General features: G+C 43.1%; 1 protein-coding gene across 1 annotated transcript in view; it reads left to right on the forward strand.

Moving 5' to 3' along the window:
* The window catches only part of reln (reelin), a 1,039,407-nt gene that overhangs the window by 761,430 nt on the left and 263,608 nt on the right, over nucleotides 1-14,369 (forward strand). The window contains exons 39-43 of the mRNA XM_053500241.1: nucleotides 3,712-3,983; nucleotides 4,153-4,293; nucleotides 4,396-4,573; nucleotides 4,763-4,847; nucleotides 5,224-5,406. Of these exons, the coding sequence (XP_053356216.1) occupies nucleotides 3,712-3,983; nucleotides 4,153-4,293; nucleotides 4,396-4,573; nucleotides 4,763-4,847; nucleotides 5,224-5,406 (859 nt within the window). The remainder of the gene's footprint in view (nucleotides 1-3,711; nucleotides 3,984-4,152; nucleotides 4,294-4,395; nucleotides 4,574-4,762; nucleotides 4,848-5,223; nucleotides 5,407-14,369) is intronic.

The raw sequence follows: 14,369 nt of genomic DNA on the forward strand, positions 1-14,369 counted from the left end.
ACAAACACTTTGTATTCTGCCAAAAGGCTTTTAACAATATTACTGAAAGTATATGTTCTATTATCATAAATAATATTTTAGTGGATTCACGCAATGTCAGGTAAACAATGGTGATACTTTGTTGTTATTCACTTCTGTTTTCTCTGTTTTTATTTATGGCTAAATGACAGATGGATTTAAAATCTTGAAGTTTGCTATGTCTAAAGGTTAATAAATTATTGATCTACTCATTTGAATTCATCAGCTTAATTGCATAACACAAAGTAAAAAAAAAAAGAACTATTAGATTTAGGGGCTAAACTGTAACAAAAATGATGAGGGGTATCTCTGGAGAGGGAATTCTTACCTGAGCACAATTAACTTAAAATTTAGCATATGTGGATTTATGTTGGAAAAAATATTCATATGTCATGATAGTGTAGCCTAGTCTTAAATTTCATTTATTAAGACTGACTTTAACAAAATTGACTTAATTGATTGATTCAAAAATTAATTAACAAATGTTTAGAAAAAAAGATAAATTAAATCAGTTCATCTAGAATGTTTAAAAATATTTAGAGATAGTTAAAAAAAACTTAAAACATAGTTGATTATAGATTCCTAGTTTTTTTTTTTTTTTGTGGTTAAGGGAAGAAAATGTATGTGCCTTGAATTCATTCAGCACTTGAAAGCATGGTAATTTGGCAACCTACCCCAAGTGAAGTAAGCTGTCCATCATAGAGTGCAAACAGGAGGGTGTTAAAGGAAACCCCGTAGAGAAAGTTCAAGGGCTCGTTAACAGAATACCTGTGGAGCCTAGACCAGTTACAAATTAATAATGATAACTGCAGGTTACTGCAGTTACTTCTCTCCTATAAAGAATCCAGGGCCCTGCCCATAGTAATACAACATCCTTTATAATTGACACCAAATACTACCCACATGGACCCGTGCTGAAAAATCCAGCATAGATCAGCATGATTTATATGCTGGGCTATGCTGGTTAATAATGGTTAGTGCTGGTCTGATGCTAGTTTATCTGGTGAACCAGCATAACTGATAAAGGAACAGCACATCTATGCTGATAAAACCTTACCAGCAGCATTGGTCTTGCTGGTTAATGCTGGTCTGGTGCTGACTTGGCTGATGAACCAGCATAACTCATGAAAGACCAGCATGCCTGCTACAAAATCCAGTATAGGCGAGCATAATTTATATGCTGGCCCAAAGGTTTTGGTAGTTAAAATTGGTTACAATTTTAGTTCATTATCTTGTATTTTAATAGCTAGTACTGAAAATGGTGTGTAATGTAAATACATGGACAGTGTAGTGTTATCTTTAAATGAATTTACATTAAAAAAATAATCATGGTTCAACTTGACCAGCAATTATGCCAGTATATGTTGTGTTTAAGTGCTGGTATGCTGGGCACCAGAATCAGTAAGGCATAACAGCACCAGCATCATGGTCGCTATATTGCTGGTCACCAGCACCGGCATCAGCAGGGTTATCAGCATACCAGTACCAGCATGATGGGGTCAGCTGTTCCGGCGGTGGGACCACTGGCATTTTTAAGTGTAAAAATAACTTAAAATGCTCCATCATTTTTTTTCATACAAAAGTGTAATACATTATCTAAAGGATCTTTATTTGTTATTGTACACTCACATATCAATAAAACATTGTGCTTTTGTAAAATAAAGGAAATAAACAGGGTGCGCATTCTGCCTCAGTCTGAAAATCTCAGTCTCCCAAAAATCTTTTTGAAACGCGTCACTTAAGTGAATTGAAACTCAGTGAATACTGCACACACACACATATCTATCTATCTATCTATCTATCTATCTATCTATCTATATAGAAAACTTAAAGTGTCTACTTTAAAAATGAAGGTAAAATCAGTTTATGTAATCCATATGAATCAAAGAAGAGATCCAGTCTTTTTGCAACACTTCATTGACTGACAATGACCTGAGACGGGACACGCCATTCACAGGGAAACAGTCAGGGTAATCTACATACAAGGGCATACCAGCACCAAAACACAACATGCGCTGGTCACCAGCATACCAGCACCAAAACACAACATGCGCTGGTCACCAGCATACCAGCACCAAAACACAACATATGCAGGTACAATTGCTGGCCAAGCTGGTGACCAGCTATGATGGTCTATGCTGTTTTTCCCGGTTTTAAGTAATTTTCATTGATTACCTTTCAAAAGTATGCATTTATTGCCAGTGCATTTATGCAAATGGTTTGTGTTGTGTTTTTAGACAACCCAGCAGATATTTAATAAATGTAAAATAATGTATTTCCCTGGTTTTGGTAAATGGATTATTTTTGCCTTTATGTAAATGCATTTAAAGATAACAATACATGGTCAATGTATTTACATCACACACTATTTTCAGTACTAGCTATTAAAATACAAGATAATGAGCTCAAATAAGAAGCAATTTTTAAGTACTTGCTGGTGGCCCAGCATATAAATCATGCTGGCCTATGCTGGATTTTTCAACAGGCATGGTTCAACAGCTAAACCAGCACTAACCAGCAAGGCCAATGCTGGTGGTAAGGGAAGACCAGCATATCTACGCTGACGAAACATAAGTTATGCTGGTTCACCAGCTAAACCAGCATGAGACCAGCACTAACCACACAATTCTTCATTATACATGGTCTGGCTTTTAGATAAAGTCCTTTCATGCGCCATCTGGCGGATATTCAGTGAAGCACAACACATATATTTAAATTCCCGAATGTTGCTTGTGGCAAGTTACGGCACGCTGTGCGCCTAATTGCGGCATCTCGCGGGAAAACGCACATTCTTAATAGCCCCGTCTGTATAGTTCTTTCAATGTTATTTATGTACTACATTGGTATCTAACCCTCATATGAGCTTCTGATGTAATGGCATCATTAAGAGAGCCTGCTGCACTGGCTAAAGCAATATCATTTTATTTTCAATTTCCATCCATGCCATTATCTACTGACCCGACGTTGTGCCAACAATGGAGCACTGACAAAACGTTACCAAAATTTTGCTGAAGTTGGGCCAACAAAGAAGTGCTCTCTGGCCTTCCTTTATTTATTTCTAAAAAAGGCTTTACCTCATCAACGATGAGTATGAACGCTTTTTGAAAAGGTGTAATTCATAATTGCTGTGAAGGAATTCTCCTGAAATAATAAAGACATATAGAGAACATGATTGCAAGTTAAAAAGCAATGTTTTGGGCCATGCCTAAGGGTGTGCTATTGCCAGATTTCCCCCCTGAAATGATTGGTCCGATAGAGCCCATTTATGAAATTTATTTTGGGCTAGCGTTTATAGCAAAATATTTTTGCTTAAAATACAGTATATACTACTACTAATAATAATAATTCAATTCAATTCTATTCTATTTGTATAGCGCTTTTAGCAATTTTCATTGCCGCAAAGCGGCTTTACACAATCAAAAGAATTATTTAAGTTTGTATGAAATGTGAATTTGTATGAAACAAAATGGTCAGTTTGTCCCATTTTGAATAATATTATATTCCTGAATGTAAAGCTTGATAAACAGTGTGTGTGTGTGTGTGTGTGTGTGTGTGTGTGTGTATGTGTGTGTTTGGTCACATTGGGCCCTGTTTAGTGTAAATTTTTGGACAAGTATGGGAGCCTAGTTTATTTTTCAACAGTAGCCAGGAAGTCAGGATATGCTAACAATTTTTGTGTGCCTTCTAACAGAGGTTCTCCGCTATGCTGAGACATGGGATTTTGAGGTGTCAGCTTCCTCATTTCTGCAGTTTGATCTAAGTATGGGATGCAGTAAAGCTGTGCAAAGAATCCATGGTGTCCACCTGGAGTTCTCTACTGACTGTGGCAAACACTGGACATTTCTTACACCTGAGTGTGTACCACCTGCTATTGGATGTGCCAGCTATACTCAAAGCTCTATGTATAGTACTCCCCAGTATTCACAGTGGAGGAGGGTCACTGTTTATCTGCCCAGTGCTGCCAAGTATGCCATAAACACCTTTCTTAACATGCCAAAATGTGTATTTATTTTGCTGTTCTGTAGACTTATACCAAAGAAAATGTAAAATCCAACAAGTTATTTAAAGACTGCATTTCTATACCTAATTAAATATTATACAGAATCTGTATTACATTTTCTTTTAAATTTTTAGTACTCCTAGAACAAGGTTTCGTTGGATTCAGCCTCAGTTCACTCCTGGAGAAGATAGCTGGGGTCTGGACAATGTGCTACTCACAACTGGCTGCCCCTGGATGTGCTCTGGGCATGGCCTGTGTGACAATGGACGCTGCATGTATTTGGCTTCAACTATATACCTCTAACATACACATGCATACATGGTGGTTAAAAGTTGTGGATGCTGCCATATCTCAGTGTGTTTCTCTATGTCCAACAGATGTGACAGAGATTTTGGTGGGCTTCACTGTGTACCCATGGTACCTCTGCCCTTTTTACTTAAGGAAGACTTTAATGAGAATCTGGATCCAGAGATTTGGCCTGAGATATATGGAGCAGAACGGGGCATGTTGAGTGGAGAGCCTCTAAAATCAGGCACTGCTCTCATCTTTAAAGGGGTAAGAAGTGTACTCTGTTCTCTGCTGATCTATAACCAACCAAAACATTTAATCTTACAAAGCCCCTAGGATACTGTATATTTCTTTGGACCGAACTACACGCACATATTTAAAGATCAGCTATAATTTGTAATATTGTAATATAAAAAGTAATAATATAATTTTCTTTGTATCTTTCTTTGTATTCAGGAAGGACTGCGTATGATGGTTTCACAGGACATGGATTGCACACGCACTCTGTACATCCAGTTTTCATTCAAATTTATTACAAAGGGTAAATGTCTAAATAATTTTCTGATAATCCTATTCCCAAATTGTGGATCACAGCCCCTTAGTTGGCTGTAATGGTGAAGTAGGTGTGCTGTAAGAAATCATTTACAATAATCAAATTATTGTAATCATTTTATTTATGGCTGCATGTGTTAATGTTAATATTTTAATATTAATATTATTCAAAACAAAACATTTTTTTATGGCATTCTTTATATAACTTTGTGTCATAAACCTGACCAGATTAAATGTTTGGCTAGGCTAAAAGACTTTTAAACAAATAGGAACATGGCCTTAAAATGCCTAGAAATAGCTGCCATATGGGTTACTTATTGTGAGTGTTTTGTTTGAATGTGTTTATTATGTTGGTGTGCACTCAGGAATCCCAGAGCGTTCACACTCCGTGTTGCTGCAGTATTCAGTGAATGGGGGGATTATCTGGCTTCTTTTGCATGAGATGTACTTTCCTTCCTCCACGGACACTTTGCTTATGCATTTGCCACTGCCTGCGAGTGCTCTCACTAATGCTACACGCTTCAGACTGTGGCAACCTTACAATAGCGGTGAGAATAAATTATAACATGTTATAAATTTTTACATTATATTTCTATTTATTTATGTTGCATAGGGTATTCCAATAAAAAGGATTTGATAATATTTTGAAAGAGATATTTACAACATTTGGCAGACATCCTTATTCAGGGTGGCCTACTTAACACACAATCCCCCCAAAAAACAAAACAAAACAAAAAAAAACTCACCCCTTTATTTGCATTATATGCAAAAACTACTGTACTTTCATTCACCTCTCCATGTGAACATAATAATATGTAAGAATAAATATATAAACATTGTGTTTATGTGGTCACATCTACTCAAAGGAAGTGGAACATAATTTATTCAAATTGTTTTAACTCATAATTGGTTTGCAAAATTCAAGTCCAAGGGTGGTCATTTATAGAAGGTTTAGCTATGGATATTTTTTTCTAAGGAACTGTTTTAAAGTTTTATCAAGATTTGGTGTACTCTGCTAAATTGACTAATGACTTCAATACAAAACCATGGCTACTGTCACTAGTTACATTTTATCAGTCATGGTAAATTGTTTTAAATTTAATTAATAAAGGTATATATTTATTTATTAAATTAATTAATGTTTTTTTTTTACTAATATACATGTTAAAAAGCAGCTTTACAGGTAATTTTTTTCAGTAATTCAATTAAAAAGTAAAACTCATTATATAGCTTAATTACAAAGAGACTGATATACTGTATTTTAAGTGTTTATTTCTTTTAATTTGGAAACACAAAATTCAGTATCTTAGAAAATTAATTTGATTTGAATTAGTATATTGTGTAAAAGTTATTTATATTAAATATTAAAGACCCAAGGTATTACACTCTAATCATCTAAACAAAAAAACAAAAAACCCTGCGAAGTTTGCCAAAGCCTTCGAATGGTCTCTTAGTCTGGTTTACCCTGAACATGGAGAGTAAGACACAGAAGGTCATTGTTAAAGAAGCTGGCTGTTCACAATGTGCCGTATCCAAGCACATTAATGGAAAGCAACCCTGAAAAGATTGTAAAACAAAGCTCATTTAAGAATTTGGGAAGTTTAACAAGGAGTAAAGAGCACCTAGAATCAGTGCTTCAAGAGCCAGCATACACAGACATATCCAGGACATGGGCTACAACTGTCACATTCCTTGTGTCAAGCCACCCTTGAAGCAGAGACAATGTCAGAGGCATCTTAACTAGACGAAGGACAAAAGGAGTGGACTATTGCTTAGTGGGCAATCCTTAAGTCCTTTTTTCAGATGAAAGTAAATTTTACATTAATTTGGAAATCAAGGTCCCAAAGTCTGGAGGAAACGGAGAAGCAAAGAATCCAAGTTGCTGGGCCACTGTGTTTTATTAGTTCCAAGGTCAGCTTAGCCATCTCCTATGGATGGTTAAATTCAATTAAATTCAAATTTATTTGTATAGCACTTTTAACAATTGGCATTGTCCCAAAGCAGCTTTACACAATCAAAAGAATTATTTAAGTTTGTATGGAATTTGAATGTGTATGAATTAAACTGGTCAGATAGTCCCCGCACAGTTAAAAGCACCTCATGCTTCCCTCTGCAGACCAGCTTTGTGGAGATGCTAATTTAATTTTCCAGCAGGACTTGCCAAGCAGCACAATGCCAAAAGTACTAATACCTGGTTTAAGGACCATGGTATCCCTGTGCTTGATTCGCTAGCAAACCCACCTGACCTAAACTCCAAAGAGAATTTATGGGGTATTGTGGAGTAAAATATGCAAGACACCAGAACCAATAACACAAAAGAGCTAAAGGCGGCTATCAGAGCACCCTGGGCTTCAATAACACTTTACCCAGCGCAAGGAGAACATGCAAATTTCATACACACAGACGGCAATCGAATCTGTCTGAGAATTGAACCCAGACTCTGGAAGTGCAAGGTGACAGCAATAATCACTAAGCCACCGCTCCCCTATAGTTTATAGCTTTTTTCATTTTTCAAAATAAATATGGAAAATAATTGCCTAATGGGACATGGATGGAAAGAAATTGGACCAAAATTTAAGCCTAAAAAACAATCTATATACGTTTAGGGAAAAAAAATAAAATTGCGAGATCTCATGAAAGTTTTTTACTCACCTTCCCAGACAAGGATCATGTTTGACAGGGAATTTTTAGGTGCATTTCTGCAACCTACTGGACATAATAGGACCAAATCAAACTTTGCATATAACTAACAGTCCACTGTTTGGAATCTTTGAACAGAGTTCATAAATTCTTATGTCAGTTTTCAGGATTTAATACACAAATCAATAATTAAAACACACAATAAAGAACATTAATTGATGAGAGGAGAGATAGAGTTTATGAGATAGATAGATATTGAGGTCATTAATATAAACCAAAAGTGTTTATGTGTATTTTCCTCCTTCATATATAACATAAGAATTAAATGTAAAGTTCATTGTAAATTGCAAAAAAAAAGGTTTAGTTTTCCTGAATCTTAATTTATTAATGTAAAAAAAAAATACCTCCAATATATTAATTCACAACAGTGACAAAATCCATATGAATGAGCATTCACTTAAACTAGTTGAAGTGCAACAAGTCAGTAGCGTAATTCCAGCAAACACAAAAGTGAATTTTCTGAGCAAATTAATAATAATTTCCATGAATAAAAAGAAGGAAGAAGAAAAGGTTACGCGAAAATAAGAAAAAGCTTTAGAGGTAAATGCAGTGAAATGCTTTAAATGAACAGATTCTGCCTATAACAGGTCAGGGACAGTGAGGCTGTATCCAGCAGCCCACCATATCCCACATCATAATACACTGGCTCATTAAAGTGGAGATTAATTTTGAAAACTACTTACTATATGTCATGCACACTCAAGCCGCGACCGGCACTAGGACCCGGAAGTAAGGCGGTCGCAAACCAGGAAGTATAAAAGGAGTAAACAAACCTCAGTACAACGCTCAGTCATTGAGTTGCCCGATGTTGCCTCGTTTGCGGTCATCTAACTGTGAGTACTCACCTTTTTGGTTTCGCTTTCTTGCTGAGTGTGTATTTATAGGACGCGGGTTAGATTGTGTCTTTCCCTTGCTCCCCAATCGTGAGAGTCCTTAGACTAACTGCGTGATTATCCTGCCTATTCGTGTCACTCCGCGTTTGGGTTTACCAGTCACGCTACACAGGGCTAACCGCTAAAGCTACGTCTTCTGGTCATCTCAGGTTAGTTCTTGACAGAATGACTGAGCCTACCGCGGTGAACCCAGCGGAGCATGCGCGTCTCTGCGGTGTGGTGGATCAGCATGCCGCGCTCATCAATCAGCTAACCGGAGAGCTCGCTACTCTGCGTCAGAGCGTCCAAGACGTCGCGGCCTTGCGCCGCGAGGTGGCGGAGCTCCGGCGGGAGAACGCGGATCTCCGCGCGGCTGTTGCTGACGCGACGAGCCGGCCACCCGCCGCGGCGGCCGCAGCGCCGCCTCCCCCCCCTTCAGATGTCTTTCTAGCTCTACCAGATAAATGGGACGGCACGGACGGAAGATGTAATGTGTTCTTGACAGCATTAGATCTGGTGTTTGAGTTCAACGCCACCAAGTACTCCACCGATCGGCTTCGCATTGCTCTTCTCGTATCGTTGTTGTCCGGGCAGGCAGCTGAGTGGGCCACGGCAGTGCTTCGAGCAGACACCGATACCGCTCATTCTTACAACGAATTCACCAGCCAGCTCAGACTCACCTTTGAACATCCTGCGGGCGAGGTGGAGACCGACACAAAGCTCTACCACCTGCGGCAGGGAGGATTGTCCGTGAGTCGCTATACTGCCGAATTCCGCACCCTCGCAGTACAGACAGCCTGGGGAGACGCCGCGCTCCGGACATCCTACTACGAGGGACTGGCTTCACGCATCAAGGATGAACTGGCCGGACGAGAACTCCCCGCCACACTGGAGGGGCTAATCCAACTCGCCCTCCGCATCGACCAGCGCCTCCTCTCTCGTCCGAAGCCAGCCCCGAGGACCCTGCCGCCTGCTCCAATCCACGCCTACACGTCACCTCGACCATCCACCACCTTCACTCCCGCCATCACTGAACCTGTCGGATCTCCACCTCCTGCCGTGGTTAACACCGGAGCTGGGGAACCCATGCAATTACGACGCGCCTCCCTAACCGTGACAGAACGAGAACGCCGGTTCCGAGAAGGTCTGTGCGCCTATTGTGGGTCAGCGGCCCATCACCGGGCGATCTGTCCGCTACGCCCGGGAAACGCGCAGCCCCGGTGAACAAGGGGAGAGACTCACCGGGCGCCATCCACCTCTCCACCACCACCCACACCACCACTTCGCGTCTCACGGTTCAGGTAACCCTCCAATTTGGCCACAAACGGGTCCGAAGTACCGCGTTCATCGATTCCGGTGCCGCGGGGAACTTCATTGACTCCACGTATGCCAAAAAAATTGGGGGTAAAGATCGAGGCGTTATCCCAGCCGCTTCACATCACCTCAGTCGACGGTCGGCCCTTGTCATCTAGTCCCATCACTCACCAGACCCAACTTCTCTCTTTCATCATCGATCAGCATCACGAACAGCTACAGTTTTTCCTCACACCTATCTCATCACCTCCGGTCATCCTCGGTTATCCCTGGTTACTGCAGCACGACCCTCATGGGCACAGAACCGGATCCTTCAGTGGGGGCCGACCTGCACCGAGCTCTGCCTCCGGGCACCGGCTGGGACGTGTTCCAAGGAGTCCGAGGTCCCCGACGTCGACACCGACGCCATTCCACCTGAGTATCGAGACCTGGCTGAAGTATTCTGCAAAAAAAGAGCCACTCACCTACCACCTCATCGCCCATACGACCTGGCGATTGAACTTCAGCCAGGCTCCGCCCCCCCCCGCGGCCATCTCTACTCTCTATCGACCACCGAGACACAGGCTATGGAGGAGTACGTCGCCAACGCCCTGCGCCACGGTACCATCCGACCCTCCTCCTCACCAGCCGCCACGGGGTTTTTCTTCGTGAAGAAGAAAGGGGGCGAACTTCGCCCATGTGTCGACTATCGGGGGCTAAACAAGATCACAATAAAGAACCGACATCCGCTACCACTCACCAACTCTGCCCTGGACGCCCTCTCTGGTGCCACCATTTTCACGAAGTTGGACCTCCGGAGCGCCTACAACTTGGTGCGTATCAGAGAGGGCGATGAGTGGAAGACGGCGTTCATCACACCCACTGGACACTACGAGAGCCTGGTCATACCCTTTGGACTCTGCAACGCACCCTCGGCCTTCCAACAATTTATTAATGACGTCCTCAGAGACATGCTGGGCCGATGGGTGTTCGTCTACCTGGACGATATTCTCATTTATTCCCATAACCTCCAGGAGCACATCCAACATGTTCGGGCGGTTCTTAAGAGATTGCTCGCTCACCAACTGTACTGCAAGCTGGAAAAATGTGCTTTCCACGAGCACTCCACCACGTTCCTGGGTTTTGTCATCTCGCCCCAGGGTGTGGCCATGGATCCTCAGAAGCTCGAAGCTGTGCGTCACTGGCCCCTACCCAGGACCCTCAAACAGCTTCAACGTTTTCTGGGGTTTGCGAACTTCTATCGTCGCTTCATCCGGGGCTACAGTACAGTTGCAGCACCATTAACTGCTTTGACCAGGCCCTCGCTTCACCCGTTTCGCCTTACACCTGCTGCCATCTCCGCCTTCCAAGATCTATGTCATCGTTTCACCACCGCTCCCATCCTTCTCCACCCAGACGCCAACCAACCTTTCGTTGTGGAGGTGGACGCGTCGGATGTGGGCGCCGGCGCCGTTCTCTCTCAACGAGGTCCAGACCAGAAACTGCACCCGTGTGGTTTCTTCTCCAAAAAATTCAACCCCACTCAGCAGCGATACGGGGTAGGGGACCGCGAACTGCTGGGCATAAAGTGGGCCTTGGAGGAATGGCGTCACTGGCTCCAGGGCGCCAGTGAGCCGTTCATCGTCTGGACCGACCATCAGAACCTCATCACCATCAGGAACTTAAGACAACTGAATCCACGACAGGCACGGTGGGCTCTATTTTTCGAACAGTACGATTTCCACCTATCGTACCGCCCGGGGTCCAAAAACACCAAGGCCGACGCACTTTCGAGACAACATGACGAAGACCTTCCCCGGGCGGATCCCGTGCCTGTCATCCCCGCTTCCCGGATCATCGCACCTCTTCAGTGGAATTTGGAGACAAGGGTCCGCCAGGCACAGGCCGCAGAGGCCGGGCCGGCAGGCGTGCCGCCTGGACGACTCTACGTACCCCAGAACATGAGATCAGACGTCCTCCAATGGGGCCACTCCTCCGCGATCGCCGGACACCAAGCGACGAGAAGGACCCTCTCATTCATCCAACGGGCGTTCTGGTGGCCGTCCATGAGAAGGGACATCATCGAGTTCGTCCAGGCGTGCCCGGTGTGCGCCAGGGCCAAGGACACCAATCAGCCACCCCCGGGAGAGCTTCAACCACTTCCTGTTCCTCGGCGGCCCTGGACGCACATCGCCTTGGACTTCATCACGGGCCTGCCGGTTTCCGAAGGGAAGAACACCATCCTCACCATTGTTGACCGGTTCTCCAAGGCTGTGCACCTGGTGGCCCTCACCGGACTCCCATCAGCCAAAACCACCGCTGAGCTAATACTGGAACACGTAGTCCGCCTGCATGGGTTCCCCAAAGACATCGTCTCGGACAGGGGGCCCCAGTTCACCGCCCGGTTCTGGAAGGCCTTCTGCCGTCTGATCAATTCCACCAGTAGTCTGTCATCCGGATACCATCCTCAGACTAATGGTCAGACGGAACGGACCAACCAACAACTGGAGCGCTACCTAAGATGTTTTGTGGCCGACCGCCAGCGCTCCTGGGCCCGCTACCTCACATGGGCAGAACTTTCCCACAACCTACACGTCTCCTCAGCCACCAATCTAAGCCCATTTGAGGTATGCTATGGTTTCCAACCTCCGATGTTTGCCCATCAAGAACCGGAGGTCGACGTACCATCGGCCCAACAGTTGGTCCGTAGGTGTCGACGGCTCTGGAACCAAGCCAATCTCGCTATCCAGAGGGCCAATCAACAGTATACCACTCAACACCGCCGTCGACACCCTCCGGGACGTTTGTACAGAGTAGGTGACAAGGTATGGCTATCCACAAAGAACCTCCACCTTCATACCGAATCCAGGAAACTCTCACCTCGCTTCATAGGACCATACCGCATCACCCTAAGGATAAACCCTGTCACCTACCGGCTCCAGCTGCCTGCGGCGCTCCGGATCCACCCGGTTTTCCACACATCTCAACTCAAACCCTTCATCACCTCTCCAATGATTCCACCCACCCCCCCTGCTCCTCCTCCCCGCATCATTGACGGTGGTCCCGCCTACACCGTGCGTCGGATCCTCGATTCACGCCCTCGGGGCAGAGGCACCCAGTACCTGGTCGATTGGGAAGGCTACGGCCCCGAGGAACGATCGTGGATTCCGGCCCGGTTCATCCTCGACCCCGAACTCATTCGAGACTACCGTCGTCGGGTATCCTCCACCCCGGGACCGTCAGGAGCCAGTCCTGGACAGGGGGGTACTGTCATGCACACTCAAGCCGCGACCGGCACTAGGACCCGGAAGTAAGGCGGTCGCAAACCAGGAAGTATAAAAGGAGTAAACAAACCTCAGTACAACGCTCAGTCATTGAGTTGCCCGATGTTGCCTCGTTTGCGGTCATCTAACTGTGAGTACTCACCTTTTTGGTTTCGCTTTCTTGCTGAGTGTGTATTTATAGGACGCGGGTTAGATTGTGTCTTTCCCTTGCTCCCCAATCGTGAGAGTCCTTAGACTAACTGCGTGATTATCCTGCCTATTCGTGTCACTCCGCGTTTGGGTTTACCAGTCACGCTACACAGGGCTAACCGCTAAAGCTACGTCTTCTGGTCATCTCAGGTTAGTTCTTGACACTATAAAAACATAACACAATACAAAAACGTAAAACAAAGTTTCACTGAACATATATTGGGTCATATTGTAAAACAAATGATAGAATAATAAGTCAAACAACATATAAAAACTACAATATTTTGTCCAGTAGCACCAGTCTCACAGAGACCCAGGAGGCTTAAAAACATTTTGACAGCAAAATTAGACATTTTGTCAGTATTGTAATTTGTTTTATTTATTTATGTATTTCAAAAGATGCAAGACAATACTGCCAAAATGTATCATTTACATGCTGTTAAAAAATATTCTTTGCATTGTCTCTTATTGAGTCACAAGGGTGGTAAAAAGCTATTCATATCATTCAAAGTTATTCATATCAGTGTAGTAAGTATGATTTTGAAAGTGCTTTAACTCCACCTGGCACAGTTTAATCCCAGTGGAACAATCTGACTACATGTGCAGTGCCATAAAAAAAAAAGTATTTGCCCCTTCCTGATTTAATTTTTCTTTGCAAATTTGTCACCCTTGTATGGGTGGAATTTCACCTAAACATTTTATGAGGAAAAGACCGATTGGCCTTTTTAGTGAGTTATCATAAACATTTTGCATTTCGGGGGTAATGTTGATGCATTGTAAGACATACCACTTATCAGTGTTAGATGCAAGTGTAGCAGGTCAGTGATGATGAACCAGTGCCTGCTGATGATGACCAACACGTCTCCCAGAGCCAAGTAAAAAGAATGGCAATCAAACTGAATAAAATTAGTAGCAGCATTAACTCGTGCTAGTAATTATTACGGTAGTCAATATTAATTCAAAATAATGTTTCTCAGCATTATTTCATATTAATATTGACTACCATAATAATTAAAATAAGTAACTAGTTTAATAGCATGAGCTAATGCAGCTACTGATTTTATTTCTAGCTTACCTGTTCAGTTTTATTGCCATTCCTTTTAAAATATTGTCTTTATAGATTTATATGTTGTTTGTCTTGATGTTCTTTTCCTCGTTTCTTTGTTTTACTAA

This window comes from Clarias gariepinus, chromosome 7 (assembly GCF_024256425.1).
Source record: "Clarias gariepinus isolate MV-2021 ecotype Netherlands chromosome 7, CGAR_prim_01v2, whole genome shotgun sequence".
Lineage (NCBI taxonomy): Eukaryota > Metazoa > Chordata > Actinopteri > Siluriformes > Clariidae > Clarias > Clarias gariepinus.